The following is a 15350-nucleotide window of genomic DNA, read 5'->3' as shown; positions in this document are numbered from 1 at the left end:
CCCTACCTAAAATGTCATCTTCATAGTAGTACATAAATCTATATAGTCATGTTAACTTTTGCCTCCCACCCAGAAAATGTGCAGAAGGGAATACATTTCAAAAAACAATGTGAATATGGTCCTTTAAGAGAGTCTTAAATCTAATGATTTGAGCATTAGGTTGGTGCACTAGTGGTTTGAACTGCTGGCTCAAACACGCCTCCTTATCACAGTAGGCTAGTAAGAGGTTGAACCCGTGCTTCTCGCTTCCTTGAGCGCTGACTGCAGAACAGGCTCAGAATAAACAGGGAACCACTTCTCAGCCACAGTTAAGATTGTTCCAATCCTTCTAGGACTGGATGGAGACTTCAACAAGGAAACTTGAAATTTGAGAAACCAAAGAATCCCAACAGCTGCTCTGAGGCTAAGCTTTAGAAAAGGGAGAAGTTGAACATAAATCTTTCATTACCAGTTAGTCTGAGTAGTTTTCTGCTCAATACATGGGGTATGGCTGTCTCAATCTGAGACATTTACTTCCCACACTGCATCACTTATGACTTACCATTCCACTTTAGGGCAGAGACTCCAATTTTTCATTTCTAATCAAGCTTTGCAGCACTCAGCTACTAAATATTTGATGGATTTAGCCCTTAGAAATCAAACTGAGGCACAGAAAAACTAAAATGGAGATAAAGCTTTTCATAGAAATAATTGATGGAAAGTAAATTTAATGCAAGCAGGAATTATAAACAACTGGAATTAGAAGTTCTGCAAAAGCAAGGGGTTGCAGAAATTATTTTCTGTAGTGAGCTATAATGAGTTTATATACAGGCACCCATAATACATAGTAACTTCCCAAAGACTTGATAAAGAACTTTTTACAACAGGAATACGGATATGACTTCAAATTCTTGATATATAGGTGACAAAAAACCCATGAAGTCACATTGCATTTAAATATTCTAAGATGACCGGATGTACTAAAAATATAAACTTTCCTAATGACATTCCCCATATAATATGTGTGTATATATATATAGCAGATACACCAGAAGAATGTAGATATGAAGAAACATTCTAAAGGCAAACTAAGCTGAAACTCCTACATGATCTTACAAAAATTAAGTTTGACAAAGACATCTCTTTCAAAGTGAATCATACAGTAAAATTAAATTCTCACTTAAAATGTATTTAAAGACAGCTTTTTCAGTTTTCTGAAATTTGTTCTGACTTAATGGTCCTCAAAGAAAATGTACGGTTTTATATACACAGTAGGGTTAGGGGAACTGTGCACTTACTTCCAGGTGAGCATGGCAAGTTTGCTTATCTTTGGTGATGAGAGGCAAAAAAGATTTATTCAAAACTTCAGAGTTATACAATAGTTAACCACTGAAATCAGCATTACAATTAATCCTCAGTAGAGTAAGCCCTTTACATAATTGAAAAAAATCTACTCATATGATGAATTCTGGAAATATGCTGAAAGCTCCTTCCATTTCCTTTCCTCTTTCTTTGTTACAGTTTTGGCTATACTCTAGAAACAGCACTTAAATACAGCGAAGAAAGATGTAACACAGTGACAATGGGCAGTTAAAAAGAAAACAGAACACACAGAAAAGGCTTATTTTGCCTATACATTTTCCAGCTTATTGCTAGAAGTATTTACATATTAAAAAACACTTTTGGTGATTCCATCAGATTTGAAACTGGAGGCAGTGCAACTTCAAAGTTTTTTAATTCAAAGTCTAAGAAATACTTTAGGACTCACTGAATTGTCAACATCTAGAGAACATCTAGTAAGCACTAAAATATTTCAGTCAGGAAACAAGAGAAAGTCTAAGAAGAATGCAAATAGATTTTAAATGCATACACAACTTCTGCCAGGCCAGAAGTATCAGATTTCTTGACTTGTGCAAGACCTGCACAAGTTCTTCACATTTACTGCATGGATGCTGTGAGAACAATAACTAGATCATTTAATGTAAGAATAAAAAGCAGAATTCTGTTCATTGTAACAATGGAAAATACGGTAAAAATATGCTAAAATTATGAGTGAGAATCAGTAACAGTGTTGACTTAACCACTATGTAGCCACTGAATGAAAAAAACACTGACATACCTAACTGGAAAAGCATTGTGCTCTACCACACGCCAAATAAATAACACATAAATAACAAAGTAACAAAGCAGGTGACGCAAGAAAATCTGCGACACTGCAAACATGTTACAAATCTCAGTTCGTAATATCTGGATGATGCAGCTGTTTCAACAGAATTTTGTAGTGAAAATGGCCTTGGAAACAGAATAGGAAATTCCAGCTTCACAAGCTTGCATTAATATTTGTGTGAATTAAGAATAACTCAGAGAATCACGAAACGCAGCTAACGAATGATAACATGAATAGGACCTGCCTGTCACATACGTTAAAGTAACTATTACTGCCATTTTCTGCTTAGATAAAGCATAAATATCCACCTTGGATCAGGCTTATCATACCATTCATATGAATTTTCAGTCAAAAAATTGGAACACTTACATTTTTCCTTACTGCTGTTACTGTTATGTAAAAAATCCCCATCTGAACGCATTGTAGGGAAATCATCTTCATCGTCTTCTACCACTAAATTTGAGAGAAAGTGCGTTATGGGAGTGAGAAAGCATTTCCAATTCTTTAATGTGTAAGAAAATTAAGAGCATCTTCACAATTAGGCAGTATTTAAGATTTTTTCCTATAACAGCCATCAACTGCCCTGCCTTTTTTTTTTTTTTTTTGACCCAAGACCACTATCAACATTACTGTGAGAAACCATCAGGAGACAAACACTTGCTCAATGTTGAAAGTTTAGCACTTGATTCTATAGGAATAACAACATTATTTTGGTGTTACAAGTGGATAAGCAGGGAGCCATGACTCAACAACTACCTATTCTTCTACATTACGAAGTTTGCAAAGAAGTGGAATTGTATTTATCTACTGTTTTCTTACTACCAAAAGTTTCAAGCTGCCAGGTCAAACACAGGGATGAATGTAAATGCCTCAGGAGAGAGCATGGATATGACAACAAGCTGTGCTGTGAGAAGAGCAATTCAGAGATACATAGACATTCACACCCGAGTCTATTAGGGCCTCAAGTGTGCACTCAGTGCTCTAGTTCCAGCCAATGCATTTCAGGAGCATTCATTATGGCAGCACCTTAGCCTTTTTTAAAGAATGTATTTTTTCTATCAAAAGTAATATCCCATTGGTTTTCCAAAAGAAAAGGTAAGAGATACAGAAATAAACTAACTTGAATTTATCTTATGAGGGTAAACAATTATTGTTCTGTAACATCAAATGCTTAAAATGGCATTTATTTTGTACTGTTGACAGCTACAGGTCAATATTAAGTTAACCAGGGTTTTATGGAAATGAAGTGAAAGTAGTTAACACTGTTTATGCAGAAATACCTACGACCAATCCCTACACTAAAGAGTAAAATTAAGATACGTATTTTATTTATATGGCATCAAATTCTATAGCAACTAGTTCAAGGGTTATTACTGTGCAAAAAAAAGCTAAATTCTATTGAGATAAGAGTTTTCAGTTACAGTTACCTTTATCCCTCTGGAGTTCATCTTTGGAAACCGCATCTGCACAGGCATCAAAGTATTTCTGTAAAGTATCAACTTGTCTACATAAGATGTCTCTAAAAGTTTCCATTTCTGCAAGCTTCTCGCGTAAGCTATGACCCTTCTGAAAACACAAGAGAAAAAAAGCCTGAAATGCATCTAGATACTCAGAGATAGTTCAATGCACAAATAAAAAAAAAAAAAAAGGATTTCTGCAGCTATGAAGAACAACTTCAAGTACACTAAGGTCATTTTAGATATCAGCAGCTATGAAATACTGTCAATGTTAGAAGACTGTAAGAAACTGTATACAAGTGTTCCTTACTCATTTTGTCCACTGGTCTCAATCTTTTGTCTTGACTGCATCTGCTACATAAGAGCATTCAACAAGAGGTTATTAAAAATGTGATCTTGCATGCTACCAACTTTATGCCTATTTGCCTGAAAAGTGTCAGCTCCAGTTTAAGATCTTTGTTGTAATCTTTACTCCCCTTTCCTATGTTGCTCCTCTTCTGCTCTCCCAGAAGTACAGCCCACCCAAGTTCATACATTAAACATTTATCCACATGAGACAAGGATGTGTCAATCAGTATTAATCCAATTTATTGATTAAATCACAAAATGAGCATTCCTTTTCATTTAGAGGCCCTGATATTCTGAGGATTAAATTAGGACAGGATAATAAATCCTCCCACAGGTTTGATTTTTCTTGCCATTGGAAGATGACACCAGTTTAAAAGGGACAACTGCACAGAGGCATGAGAGAGCTTCCTATATTGTCTGTTCATCATCCTATGATAAATTACTAACACTTACAGTAAACCCAGCATTTTGTATTTTCTCTATCATAGTGCAAATGAATCTTCACATAAATAATTTCTTTTCCAGTTGCACGTGTTATATACACACCAATACTAAGATGACTTTATTCTCTAACCTTGAATGAAGAGGTGGATGTTGCAGAGTATCCACTTGCTCCAGAAACAAGAGACACCATGGAGCCATGACGTCGTAAACTTGACTCTGATCCATAGCCAGATTCAGTCTAAAAAACAAATCACACACAAAACTAGAGTGTTGAGGCTTTTTATTAAAAAGAAATAGAGAAAGCAAGATTAATGTAATTTCCTCTGAAACCAGTCCATTTGTTTCTTTTCAGGAAGCAGCAAGGGCTTAACTCTAATTATGCCTGCGTATTTTAAGATTCTGATGCAGCATCTGTACAGTTACCATCAATCTATATTTTTGTTATCATAATGTTCTTAAAAAAATAGTTACCTACAACCTATTATGTGCCCCCAAAAGAACAGGGCAACGTATATTTAAGAGTTCAAAAAAAGGGGACAATGATCCACTATTTTGGTTTATGAAATCCCTACCAAGCAACTTTTGCACAGCTTTCAAAAACCTACACCTACAGTACTCTACAATTAATCAGAGGATTAACATGGTTCAGTTTGAAGACAACCAGCCTCAGTCAATCCTTCCAATGACTCATATAGTGCCATTTTATTTTTAAAAGCAAACAAAATAGAGATCATAGAAAACAAAACAATTACTGCTACCAAGTTGTTTGGGTTGGTTTTTTTAATTTGTTTGTTTGGGGTTTTTTGTTGCATTTTGTTTGTTTGTTTTCCCCACTTGTTCCAGGCTTCTTCAGCAAAATTCTTTATAAAGGACAAATTATTTTTTACAGAGAACAGAAGTCTACCTAAAACAAGGTGAGATACTAAAAGCAAGAGGGAGAAAACAATAATAGTAACTGATTAAGTAGTGGGGAAAAAGAAGAAAAACATCTCTTGATTAAAATAACATTAAAAAGATCTAAAAAATATCAAGTTTGACAAATTTCCTCACATATGAAACAAAAGCAGATACTGAGGAACTGGAAGAAAAATATTTCCCTAAAGGTTAATGTAAATGGCCTGTGTGTGGCAAAGGAGAAGAAAAACCCTGAAAGAGAATGTAAGAAATAAACAGATGGTTCAGAGTTAATATTTGAAATACTGTTAATAGATGAGTTTGACAAAGTATACAGTGACAACATTGTAAAAAACAGAAATAGGAAATTCTGTCAAATACTTTTTGACAGAAATAAGAAATTCTGCAGTAGCACAGAAATTCTTATGGGGCAGGGAGAAGGGGAGACAAAAATTACATAGAACAAACATGAAGCAGTGAGAAAATTCTAGCTGTTGTACTTTTTATGGAAAAAAGGAAACTGCACAGGTTTTGGGAAGGCAAGACAGTGCTGACAAACTAGGATGCAAAGGAACTTAAAGAGTATTAAAAGCAAGGAGAAAGTTGTTTCAAGTGTTAGTTAAAACAAGAGGATTTGGAAAATACTGTAATATGCAGGACAAAGTATGTATGTTTGGGTAACAAAGGAGCAGTGGCAGAAAAACCCAGTTTTGGAGACATGAAGGTGTGATTGAAAAGAAACAAGCAAGTCCCAGAGTTGTCCACATAACACCTGAATGAACATGACCAAATGAAATTATCTAACAAAACCGAGCAAGAAGGACCCAAGAGTCAATTTCAATCTGGCCCATTTAAAGAATGATGTGGAAGACAAGAAAGCATTGAGAAAACAGAAAAGAAACAGGATTAAGTATCAACAGTAGAAGCAGAGTTGAAAAATGAGTATGACCAATTAAAGCTATCTCATACTGAGCAAGAATCGTAGAGGAATAGCTACATAAACATATCAACCAAAGTGCTAAAAGGTCAATTTTTCACATGGGGCTTTTTTAGAAGATCAGTTCAAGTGTTAAGCAGTGTACCCAGCTTTGGTAATGCATTTGGGATATTGGACCACATTTTGAACTGCAACGCAATTCAGTGCAAATTAATTCAGTGCAACCTTAATTCACTGGTTTGTAATCTTAAATATAACAGAAATCAAATAATGAAGCTTTGATTAGGTTTTTTTGCAAATACTCAAATAAGGGCTTTTGGCTCTTTTTATGGACTTTAAGTCCTCCAAAGGCTTGACAAGTAGAAACAAAGTAGGTAAAGGAATAAAGATTTTTAAAAGGACAAGTAAGAGTTTGGGCTATACCATTATTTCATTCCAGAAGTGCTTAATGAGCATAAAACTGGAAAGCGCATTTTTATAAAAAAGTCATACAACACTTTGAAGCATGAAACATTTAAGATGTTCTCTAAATGCAAATCTAAAAAAACTTTGGTTTTTTTTTTTTTTAGAAGGTAACGTCAGTATTTATTTATTCATATGCTACAAATATTAAGATGACTCTGAACGTGCTTTTACTACAGTCAGTTTGACAGTGGGGACTCATTCTATTTTCTCTGTAAGTTGTACACACTAGAAAGAAGGTAAAATTTCATTTCATCAGCATATGACTTAAATACTTTAAAAGATGTAGCCAAAATATCCATTGCATTGATGCCAGAGCATTTTAACTAAGGACAGCAAACATCTTCTGATCGCTTTCTCCTTTAAGTGAGAAGGACATACATATGCAAAACCTGGATTTAAGCTTAGGAAGTGAGATTTTTTTAGTTTCTCTATTTGAAGATTTAATCAAAGTCACAACTGAATAGTACTACTCTAGAACTTACAACAATAGATGTAATCTTAGAATTAGATAATCTGATTTATACTCTACATTTGAAGTGAATACTTCTCTTCCAATATTACCCATACAGTCAATGCTCACTTAATTTAAAAAAATAAAAAATGAGGGTGAAAAAAAAAAGCTTCTTTCCATATCAATATGTAAGCTTGATTTTTTAAGGTACCTTTTCAGCAGTGTATTTATTTGACTGTCATTTATACTTGTGATTAATAAATTCCACTAAACAGTTCATCCACGTTTCAGAATCGTATACAAAACAGCATATACAGCTATCAGCTTGCAAACCCTCCCAATAAAAAGGTGCTACATTAAAAAGCATTTAGGCATTTAGGTTTTAATTACTTGCCACTAAGGAGCAAATTCAGCAGACAGAACAGCAGACCAAACAGCATACAGCATGAATCGAAAGCATGTGCATTTACAGATCATGTTCACAAAACTGCCTCAGACAATTATGTTTTAATAGCCATGGGGAAAAAACGAAAATTACATCAAGAATACTTATTTTCTGTTTCTTCTGACAAATAAGTATTCCTTTATAACCGATGCAGAGAGAAGCCATCCAGCTCACAGCAGACACATGCAAGCAGCTTAACACAAACAATGAAAGCAGGCATCATGCAAAGCCCCACCATTCTACTACCGCAACATCTAAAAGAGAGCAGGTCACTGCCGCATTTATGTCTTGCAAAGCAGATCATCATTAACTATTCACTGCAGAAATGCTCAATTACATTGAGAAGAGGAATGTAGACACAAACTTCTTCTGTTTGCACAATTTTTAATTTCCCAAGACAAAAAAACTGGAAAAGCAGGTAGAGTCCATACAACAGAAGCTAACAGTCTCTGCTTGAAAGCAAAATAACTTGCAGTAGGTGTATCAATTCATACCATCAAGCACTAAATTACCATGCTCACTACATAGATGCAGTTCTTTGAAATTCCATGCGTTCATCATAGCTTCAAAGCGACACTAAAACTGGCACTTGTTAGTACATTGCAACACCTTCAGCTTTCTGAGGCGGTGCACAAAATCCATTAATCCTTTCGTTATGTCAGATGAGAGGAAAGAGCCACATGATCCAAAGCTTCATGTGATTCTTTATTGGAGCAGGTTGCTGGTATCAGTAACAAGGCAGTACATCAGAAAAGCTGCTTTCGGTAAAATAGCTGAGTATCTGCAGAATCACATCGCAGACCTCCATTATGGCTCACACTGATCCGACAGTTAAGGGTTCCCTAAAGTGGGTCAGTAATACTCTCGAGTAAAGCACAGACTCATGGGAAAGCTCCCCCACTTAAAAAAAAAAAAAAATAAATCAAAGCAAATTATTCTCCCGTGTCTTCAAGGAATTTTTTTTTATTATGTCTCAACTTAGTGCCTGTCAAGCACTTCAAATCATGTTTGTCTACCAAGGCAGATATTTTCAGTTAGCATTATAAATTATTTATTATTTTACATAACACAAGCAGCAGGCAGCTCCTCCCTCTAGGCATATGGCACACCCGAGGAGGTGATGAAACAGACATGATACAGAAACAGAAGGATACAGTGGCTCTAATCATGTTCTCTGCAGTATTTGTGAAAAAATCCTGCTAAAACATCCAAGAGATCAAACTGCAATATCTTATGAAAAACAAGAATGCAGAAAAAAGTATAAACACAAAATGAAAAAGATAGAAGGTATTATGAAAGATTTGGTGGCGACAAAGCAGACAAGCTCGGTGAAACAACTATGTTCCAAGGACAATTTTTAGACTTGTTTCACCATAGACTTGAAGAAAGAAGTGTTACTGCTAGGATGAGCCAAGGAAGGGCTACCTAGGGATGGCTGCACGCATTAATAACACCACAGACACCACAGGTAGGGCAGTCCTAAGGACTGAAGGTAAAAATACAACTAACATGTCTATAGGTCTGATTTTCCAATTGTTTCATAGCTGCTGACAATGGGAATTTAAAGTTTCAAAATAGAGGTATTTATCGGCAGGAAGGCAGAGATAGGAATTTCACAATCCAGGTCACAGCAGCTGGATGATGGTTTCCCTGCCTACAGGCCTCCCAAGCACAGTGCAGGAAAAAAAGTTTCTAACATGACCTTTCTTTGCAGCTGCAAAAGCAGGTGAAGAGATGTAGTCATATTTTCCCTCCAACAGTGATAAATGTTGCAATTCCATAGTAAATAGCATACTACATGCACAGGTGGAAAAAAACCCAGGAATTCTGAGTTGAAAAATAAGTATAAGAAGAAAACTGAAAATACTAGAATCATAGAATGGTTTGGGTTGGAAGGGACCTTAAAGATCATCTAGTTCCAACCCCCTTGCCACAGGCAGGGACACCTCCCACTAAACCAGGTCGCTCAAACCATAGCAATATAGCCCTAAGACTATTCTAACTGCCATACTCACTTGTCCAATCTAAGTAACAAAAATCTAAAGTTCTCTGCTGAGAAGCAGCATCAACACAAATAATTGCAGAAAGAAGAGAATGCATGCTGACAAAGAGGCAACTAAAGGCCAATGACTGGTTTTTGATAATCCTTATCCACGTAGTTCACACCCATGTTTACTTACATGGATGTGTACTGTTTTTCCATTAATTCTCTTAACTCCTAACGTACACAGGAAAACTACTCACCAAGTATTATTCAACATCTTTAAATGCTAAGATTCCACAAAAGTTGAACAGGGAGAGGCAGCCACTCCAAAAGCAAAATGAAGAACAGCCAGGACACCCAAGAGCCCACAGAGAAGGGGAGCAACAGAATGCCTTTAATGTCCTGCTCCTCGTGCTTGGGAACCACTGTGTAAAAGTGTAATTTTATAGAATAATACTCTTCCCTGAGCCAAAGTACCGAAACCCAAGCTGACAATAATAGCATTCCTCTGAATACTGACTATTAAAACTAAAGCAGCTCATACTGTTGGGCCATGAGGCTATAGGAAGACTGGGAGAAGTCTACATTTGTACCTTCTATGAATCTGGGCTGTCAGGAGAGGGAGAAGTAAGATCTCCAGATCTACACAAGAATTACGAATCTCCATTCCGCTACCAGACACTGTCAGGAAAAGCACTGATGTTCTGGCCTCAGCTCCCAATACACTGAAGTGAGTATTCTTATTTGCTTTGATGCTTTGACAGCTAGAAGGTATAGTCATAAATTTTAAATAATTAGTTCATTCAAACACATACTGCTTGGTCTTGTTTTAAGGCTAGTCCTTGTGCAAGTGTGCCTTTAAAAATCAGAACAGCTCTTGATCCTGCTGCAAGCACTTGCCGTATCTTCCTTTTTAACAGCTATACAAAATTACTCAATAGTTAAACTGCATTTAATAGTTATATTAAATCATCACTATGTATAAAATTCTAAAGGGAGTGTTGCCAGGGACGGTGCACAAGTGCTAGCAGGCAGAGGAGCCAGGAGGTGGCAGGGAAACCTGCTGCAGCAGCTGGGGACTGGCTTCTGCACATTCCCCTGCAAGGATGTGGAGGGAAAGCCGGGACAGGGCACACAGGGATAACCCGGCTCCCATCAGCAGCCACCAGGAGTGAACTGCACCCTGTGTTCACAGGTAACAAGACATGTAAGTAATATCTTACTTATCCTTCAAAGCAGCAGGGAAGGATTAATTCCCTTGTGCTACACTTGGTTGTTGGGGTTTGTTTTTGTTTTTGTTTTTTTAACCTATTAATGTAATACTTCACTACCTTAAATATCACCTCTGTGCAGAACTGGAAAAACACATCCACAATCAGTGCTATGCCAAAGAATCTTGGGTTAGACCAGAATCAGATTTCAAAGGAGAGACCATGGTTAAACAGAAAAGTTGGAGATTTTTTCCACCTTTGCAGAAAGTTACTTTTTGCAAGTCTATAGGTAGTCTTGGTTCTGGACTTGAGAAACCTACACTTTGCTTATTCAGAAGAAACACTTTTATATCAAGAAACCCTAGAATTCAAAGCATAGGTGCAGGCAAGGTTCTTAATTGCACAGAAAAAAAGGGACTACAAAAAGCTTTACAGTAACACAGAACAAATCCATCAGCAAGCTTATCAATAAACAGAAAAATTACCATAGCAAATGATTGTCCAAAACTCACAAAGATCATTAATCTCTTGTTCACCTAGTGCAGTTAACAGTTATCTTGTCACTGCTACACATGGTAATAAAATTTTCCCCTCCATTCAATCCTCAGACATCCAGCCAGCCATCAGAATAGAAATCTGTTAAATGCTTGGCATACCCCTGAGTATGCAACAGGTTGCAAGCACCAGAGGATGAAGACAGTTGGAATTGTCAAAGATGGGTAAATCTATATTATGTTTGACATAATATTTAAGAAAAATTGATCTTACACCCAAAGGAACATCACGAGGACACGCTCAGCTTAAACTGCAATCTTAGAACAGTAATTTGGGAAAAGGTAGGTAAAAAGAAGAGTTTACTTTCAGCACAGTGCTTGTTTTGCATCTTACACCCTATCAAATCTAACACATTTTTCTTGACTTCCAAAACCTATTTCCTATTCACTTCCTTCTTGCTGTAGCCCTTGTTTTTATCAGGTGTCAACACTCACTTCCCTCAAAACCAAGGGAAGCTCACTGCACCCATTACACACTTGAACAAAAAAAGGTATATGAAATAAGGAGCTCCCCAGGACATGCATCTTTTTGTCACGTTCCTTATATAGTTTCAGATTCCTCATGTTGTCCAGGGCTGAAGTTTCATAAAACCCGTCCTTCTATTTGTGCCAGTTATGTTTGTTTAGAAATGAAGCCCAGTCTGGTTTAAAAGCTTTTTATGCACACAGAGTCCTGCCATCAGTAGCAGCTTTAGGCCTGTTTCCAGCAATGCATCAATCTGGCAACATAAAGATTCTGTGTCTTAAGCTCAAACTAATTAGGTAATAATTCCGTCCAAAGGTATTTTTTTCTTTTTTTTTTTTTCCCACTAAAGATTAACAGACTAGAAAGTATCAATTTAAAGTTCTGAAAGGATAACTATATAAACAAAAAGAAAGAACAGTTCTGCATGACAACCAGAAAAGAATTTACACGATAAGAAATATTTCACTGAATTTCACTGAATTTTTAGAGTTGGAAGGGACCATAGAAATCATCTAGTCCAACTCCCCTGCTGAAGCAGGATTGCCTAGAGCATGTCAGGATCTTGCAGTCCTGAGTAACACGCTCTAAGTCAAACACCTGATACACAATGGAGGTACCAACATTTTTAGAAAGTAAAACGAAAACATGAATTGGTTTACAAAGACTAGCACTACCCAATTCTATAATTCTCATGTTAATTTGTGGGTCAAGAGTAAGTCTAATGTGATAAAACCAAAACACTAAAGTTACAAATTATATTAGCATTTCCAATGTTTAGATATAAGAGCTAGTCCCAGATACAGAAAGGCAAAGATATGCATATATAGTGCAGTTCCCACCTCAAAAAACTTCAGAAGCAAATTTAGGTTATGCTAAGAGCTCTGTATGATTGAGTTTCGAGTAAAAGGCACATCCGAATGTCTAAAAGGATAAAAACTCAGCCCATTTCCAAAAGGTTGTTGAATCACCAACCCGAAGCACAGGAGTGTATCCACAAGACACAGTTTTCTAACAGGTCAGGACCGCGCAAATTAAGTTTTCATACACCCCATATTACTTCTGTGGTAATTTATTCACGTACAAGTGTTTGAGAAGTTAGCAGGTCATGGGTTTAAACTCCCCAGGTCAATATCCTGTGTGACCACTAGAGGGAAACAGCAAAAAGGAAACAGACATGACTAAAGGTTACTATTGGTCAAAGCCCAATAGTAACCCTTACCCTGTTTCTGCTGCAGTCCCTGTGCATATAAACCTCCTTTCCTCGGCAGACGATTAGAAACAGAGCAGTTTTACCTTTAGCCTTTATAATTACAGTTGAGACATATTGCTAAGCGAGGATAAGGTTTACCACACAGTATGTAAGAAGTAACAATGACATCTATTACTGAAACAATAGCAGTGACTTAGAAGTTTTAATAGAGATTGATGAAATTATTCTTAATATAATCTCTCAGCCAGTTCAAAACAGTGAAGGAACTAACAACACGTTAGTTTCCACTTAAGATTACCCAGTCATTAGCACCAAATTAAAACCTCTGACAAATGTTTAGCCACAGATTTCTTAAAATTTCATTTAACATGAAGCAGTTAGGCTCATTATAATTTAGCTTTAAAAAAAGAGCATTTAATATGTAACACACAGAAATTTGGGCACCTCTGTCTCAAGCCGTACATCTGTGCAGAAGACTATTCTTCACATTCAACTGCTCAGGCCTTAGTCTGCAGCTGTCAAACATACAGCTTACAGTGAAAAGGAGGTTTATATACCAGCCTGATGAACAGGCACAGGATTTCTTCATGTACAGAGTATGCATTAAGTAGGTTCTCACCAAACTAGTTTTCACTGTATGCATATGCACTTTGAGAAGCATCAGAAGAAACAAAGTTCTAGTTAAACCCTTCTAAACCCACAAAAAGGCACACAGTAGTGATACAGAGACATTCCATTTGAAATAAGTTACCTACTCTATTCATAACACTTCAGTTTAAGTGGGCTTCCTTAGGAGTTTGGAGAACTGTTTTATGCAACACAGCTTTCAGAAAGCTAATCTTTTGATAATTGAAGTGTTACCTGACATTACAGACATCAGTAAGAATATTAAATTCATCTGCCAATACAAAAACACCCAACACCCCCCACTCCCCCCCGATCATTATTCATTCACGCGAAAAGAATCAAACTGCTTTTATTTGCTGAAAGCCAACATCCTCTGTGCAAGACAATAGAAAAAACAACTTCAAGCACAGCACAGGTCTCTATAATAAGAGGACCTGCCCTGCCCTTGAAGGAAAACCCAGAAACTGGTGGAAAAACAGCTCACAAAGGACTGCTTCTGGTGCACCAGAAGAAAGCAAATCAAAGGATCTAGGTTCCAAAACGCTCTGGACTTTAAGGTGTTATCACCAGTTTTATACAAGACTGTAATACTGTCAGCCATCATTAGATTGTACATTAAGCTGTGGATCACCAGTTTTGTTCTTACTGCTTTCCAGAGGGGTAAAAAACTACGAACAAGATAAACGATACCAGTGCAGTGCTGGGTAGCAACACAAAAGCCCTCCTTGCAATAATCATAGAATTGCCTAGGTTGAAAGGGACCTTTCAGATCACCTAGTCCAACCATCAAACTAACACTGACAAAAACCATCACTAAACCACATCTCTGAGCGCTACGTCTACCCGTCTTTTAAATACCACCAGGGATGGTGACTCAACTCCTTCCCTGGGCAGCTTCTTCCAATGCTTAATAACCCTTTCAGTATAAAAACTTTTCCGAATATCCAATCTAAGCCTCCCCGGTGCAACTTGAGGCCTTTTCCTCACTAGTTAGAACATTAGTTACAGAACAGTGTACTACTGATAAAACAATTAGTTTAGTAGCCTATTCTAACTCAGTGTTCTAGTAACTAAACTGATTCATTTCGTGAGAGCACCACTGTGGTTTGTAAAAACACTTTCTGCAAGAACTTGTGCTTTATCTGCACACTATACTATGAAAAGTCCAGGCAACTGCAGAAACACATTCAATATGTACGTCCTTAGATTAAATTACTTTCTATATTCTCTACATACTGCTGAAGCCCAATCCTATTGCTGGTTTCCTTACAGCGGTATATCCCTGAAGAATTCACGATGAGAAAGTCATCCACATGTTAACAGTTCACAAACTGCCCGAAACACTGACGCTACTGCCTACAGACACGGGAGTGTGTGTATGGTGGACTGAAGGACAATGGCTATATTCTTGCTGTTATCTGCTTTGAATTGCAAAACATTAAAACCTGACTCCACTCCACTGGCAAGACAAGGTGTTCCTGGCCCATTCTGCATGGCAGTGACAAAATGCATATTCTGCCACCAGATCTTCATATTCTGATAAATTTGCATATAGTCCAGTTCAGGCATGACAAAGTAGCAGCCATAAAGATGGCAGAAAAGTGAAGCTATGGTATCTACATCCAAAACCACTCCAGACTCAAAGCTGCAGAACCATAGTCTAGGACAGTGAAGGAAAACTTTGCAGACTGCGTATCACAGGGCTCTAAAA

At 37.0% G+C, this 15350-nt stretch overlaps 1 protein-coding gene across 2 annotated transcripts in view; it reads right to left on the bottom strand.

Moving 5' to 3' along the window:
• The window catches only part of CERT1 (ceramide transporter 1), a 71447-nt gene that overhangs the window by 21859 nt on the left and 34238 nt on the right, over nucleotides 1-15350 (bottom strand). For both annotated transcript variants that reach the window (XM_074165836.1, XM_074165837.1), the window contains exons 4-6: nucleotides 4526-4633; nucleotides 3574-3712; nucleotides 2516-2599 (exon numbers count right to left, since the gene is read on the bottom strand). In XM_074165836.1, the coding sequence (XP_074021937.1) occupies nucleotides 2516-2599; nucleotides 3574-3712; nucleotides 4526-4633 (331 nt within the window). The remainder of the gene's footprint in view (nucleotides 1-2515; nucleotides 2600-3573; nucleotides 3713-4525; nucleotides 4634-15350) is intronic.

The sequence above is a fragment of the Numenius arquata genome, chromosome Z, assembly GCF_964106895.1.
Source record: "Numenius arquata chromosome Z, bNumArq3.hap1.1, whole genome shotgun sequence".
Classification (NCBI taxonomy): Eukaryota; Metazoa; Chordata; class Aves; order Charadriiformes; family Scolopacidae; genus Numenius; species Numenius arquata.
This window is presented reverse-complemented; position numbering and strand designations above follow the sequence as displayed.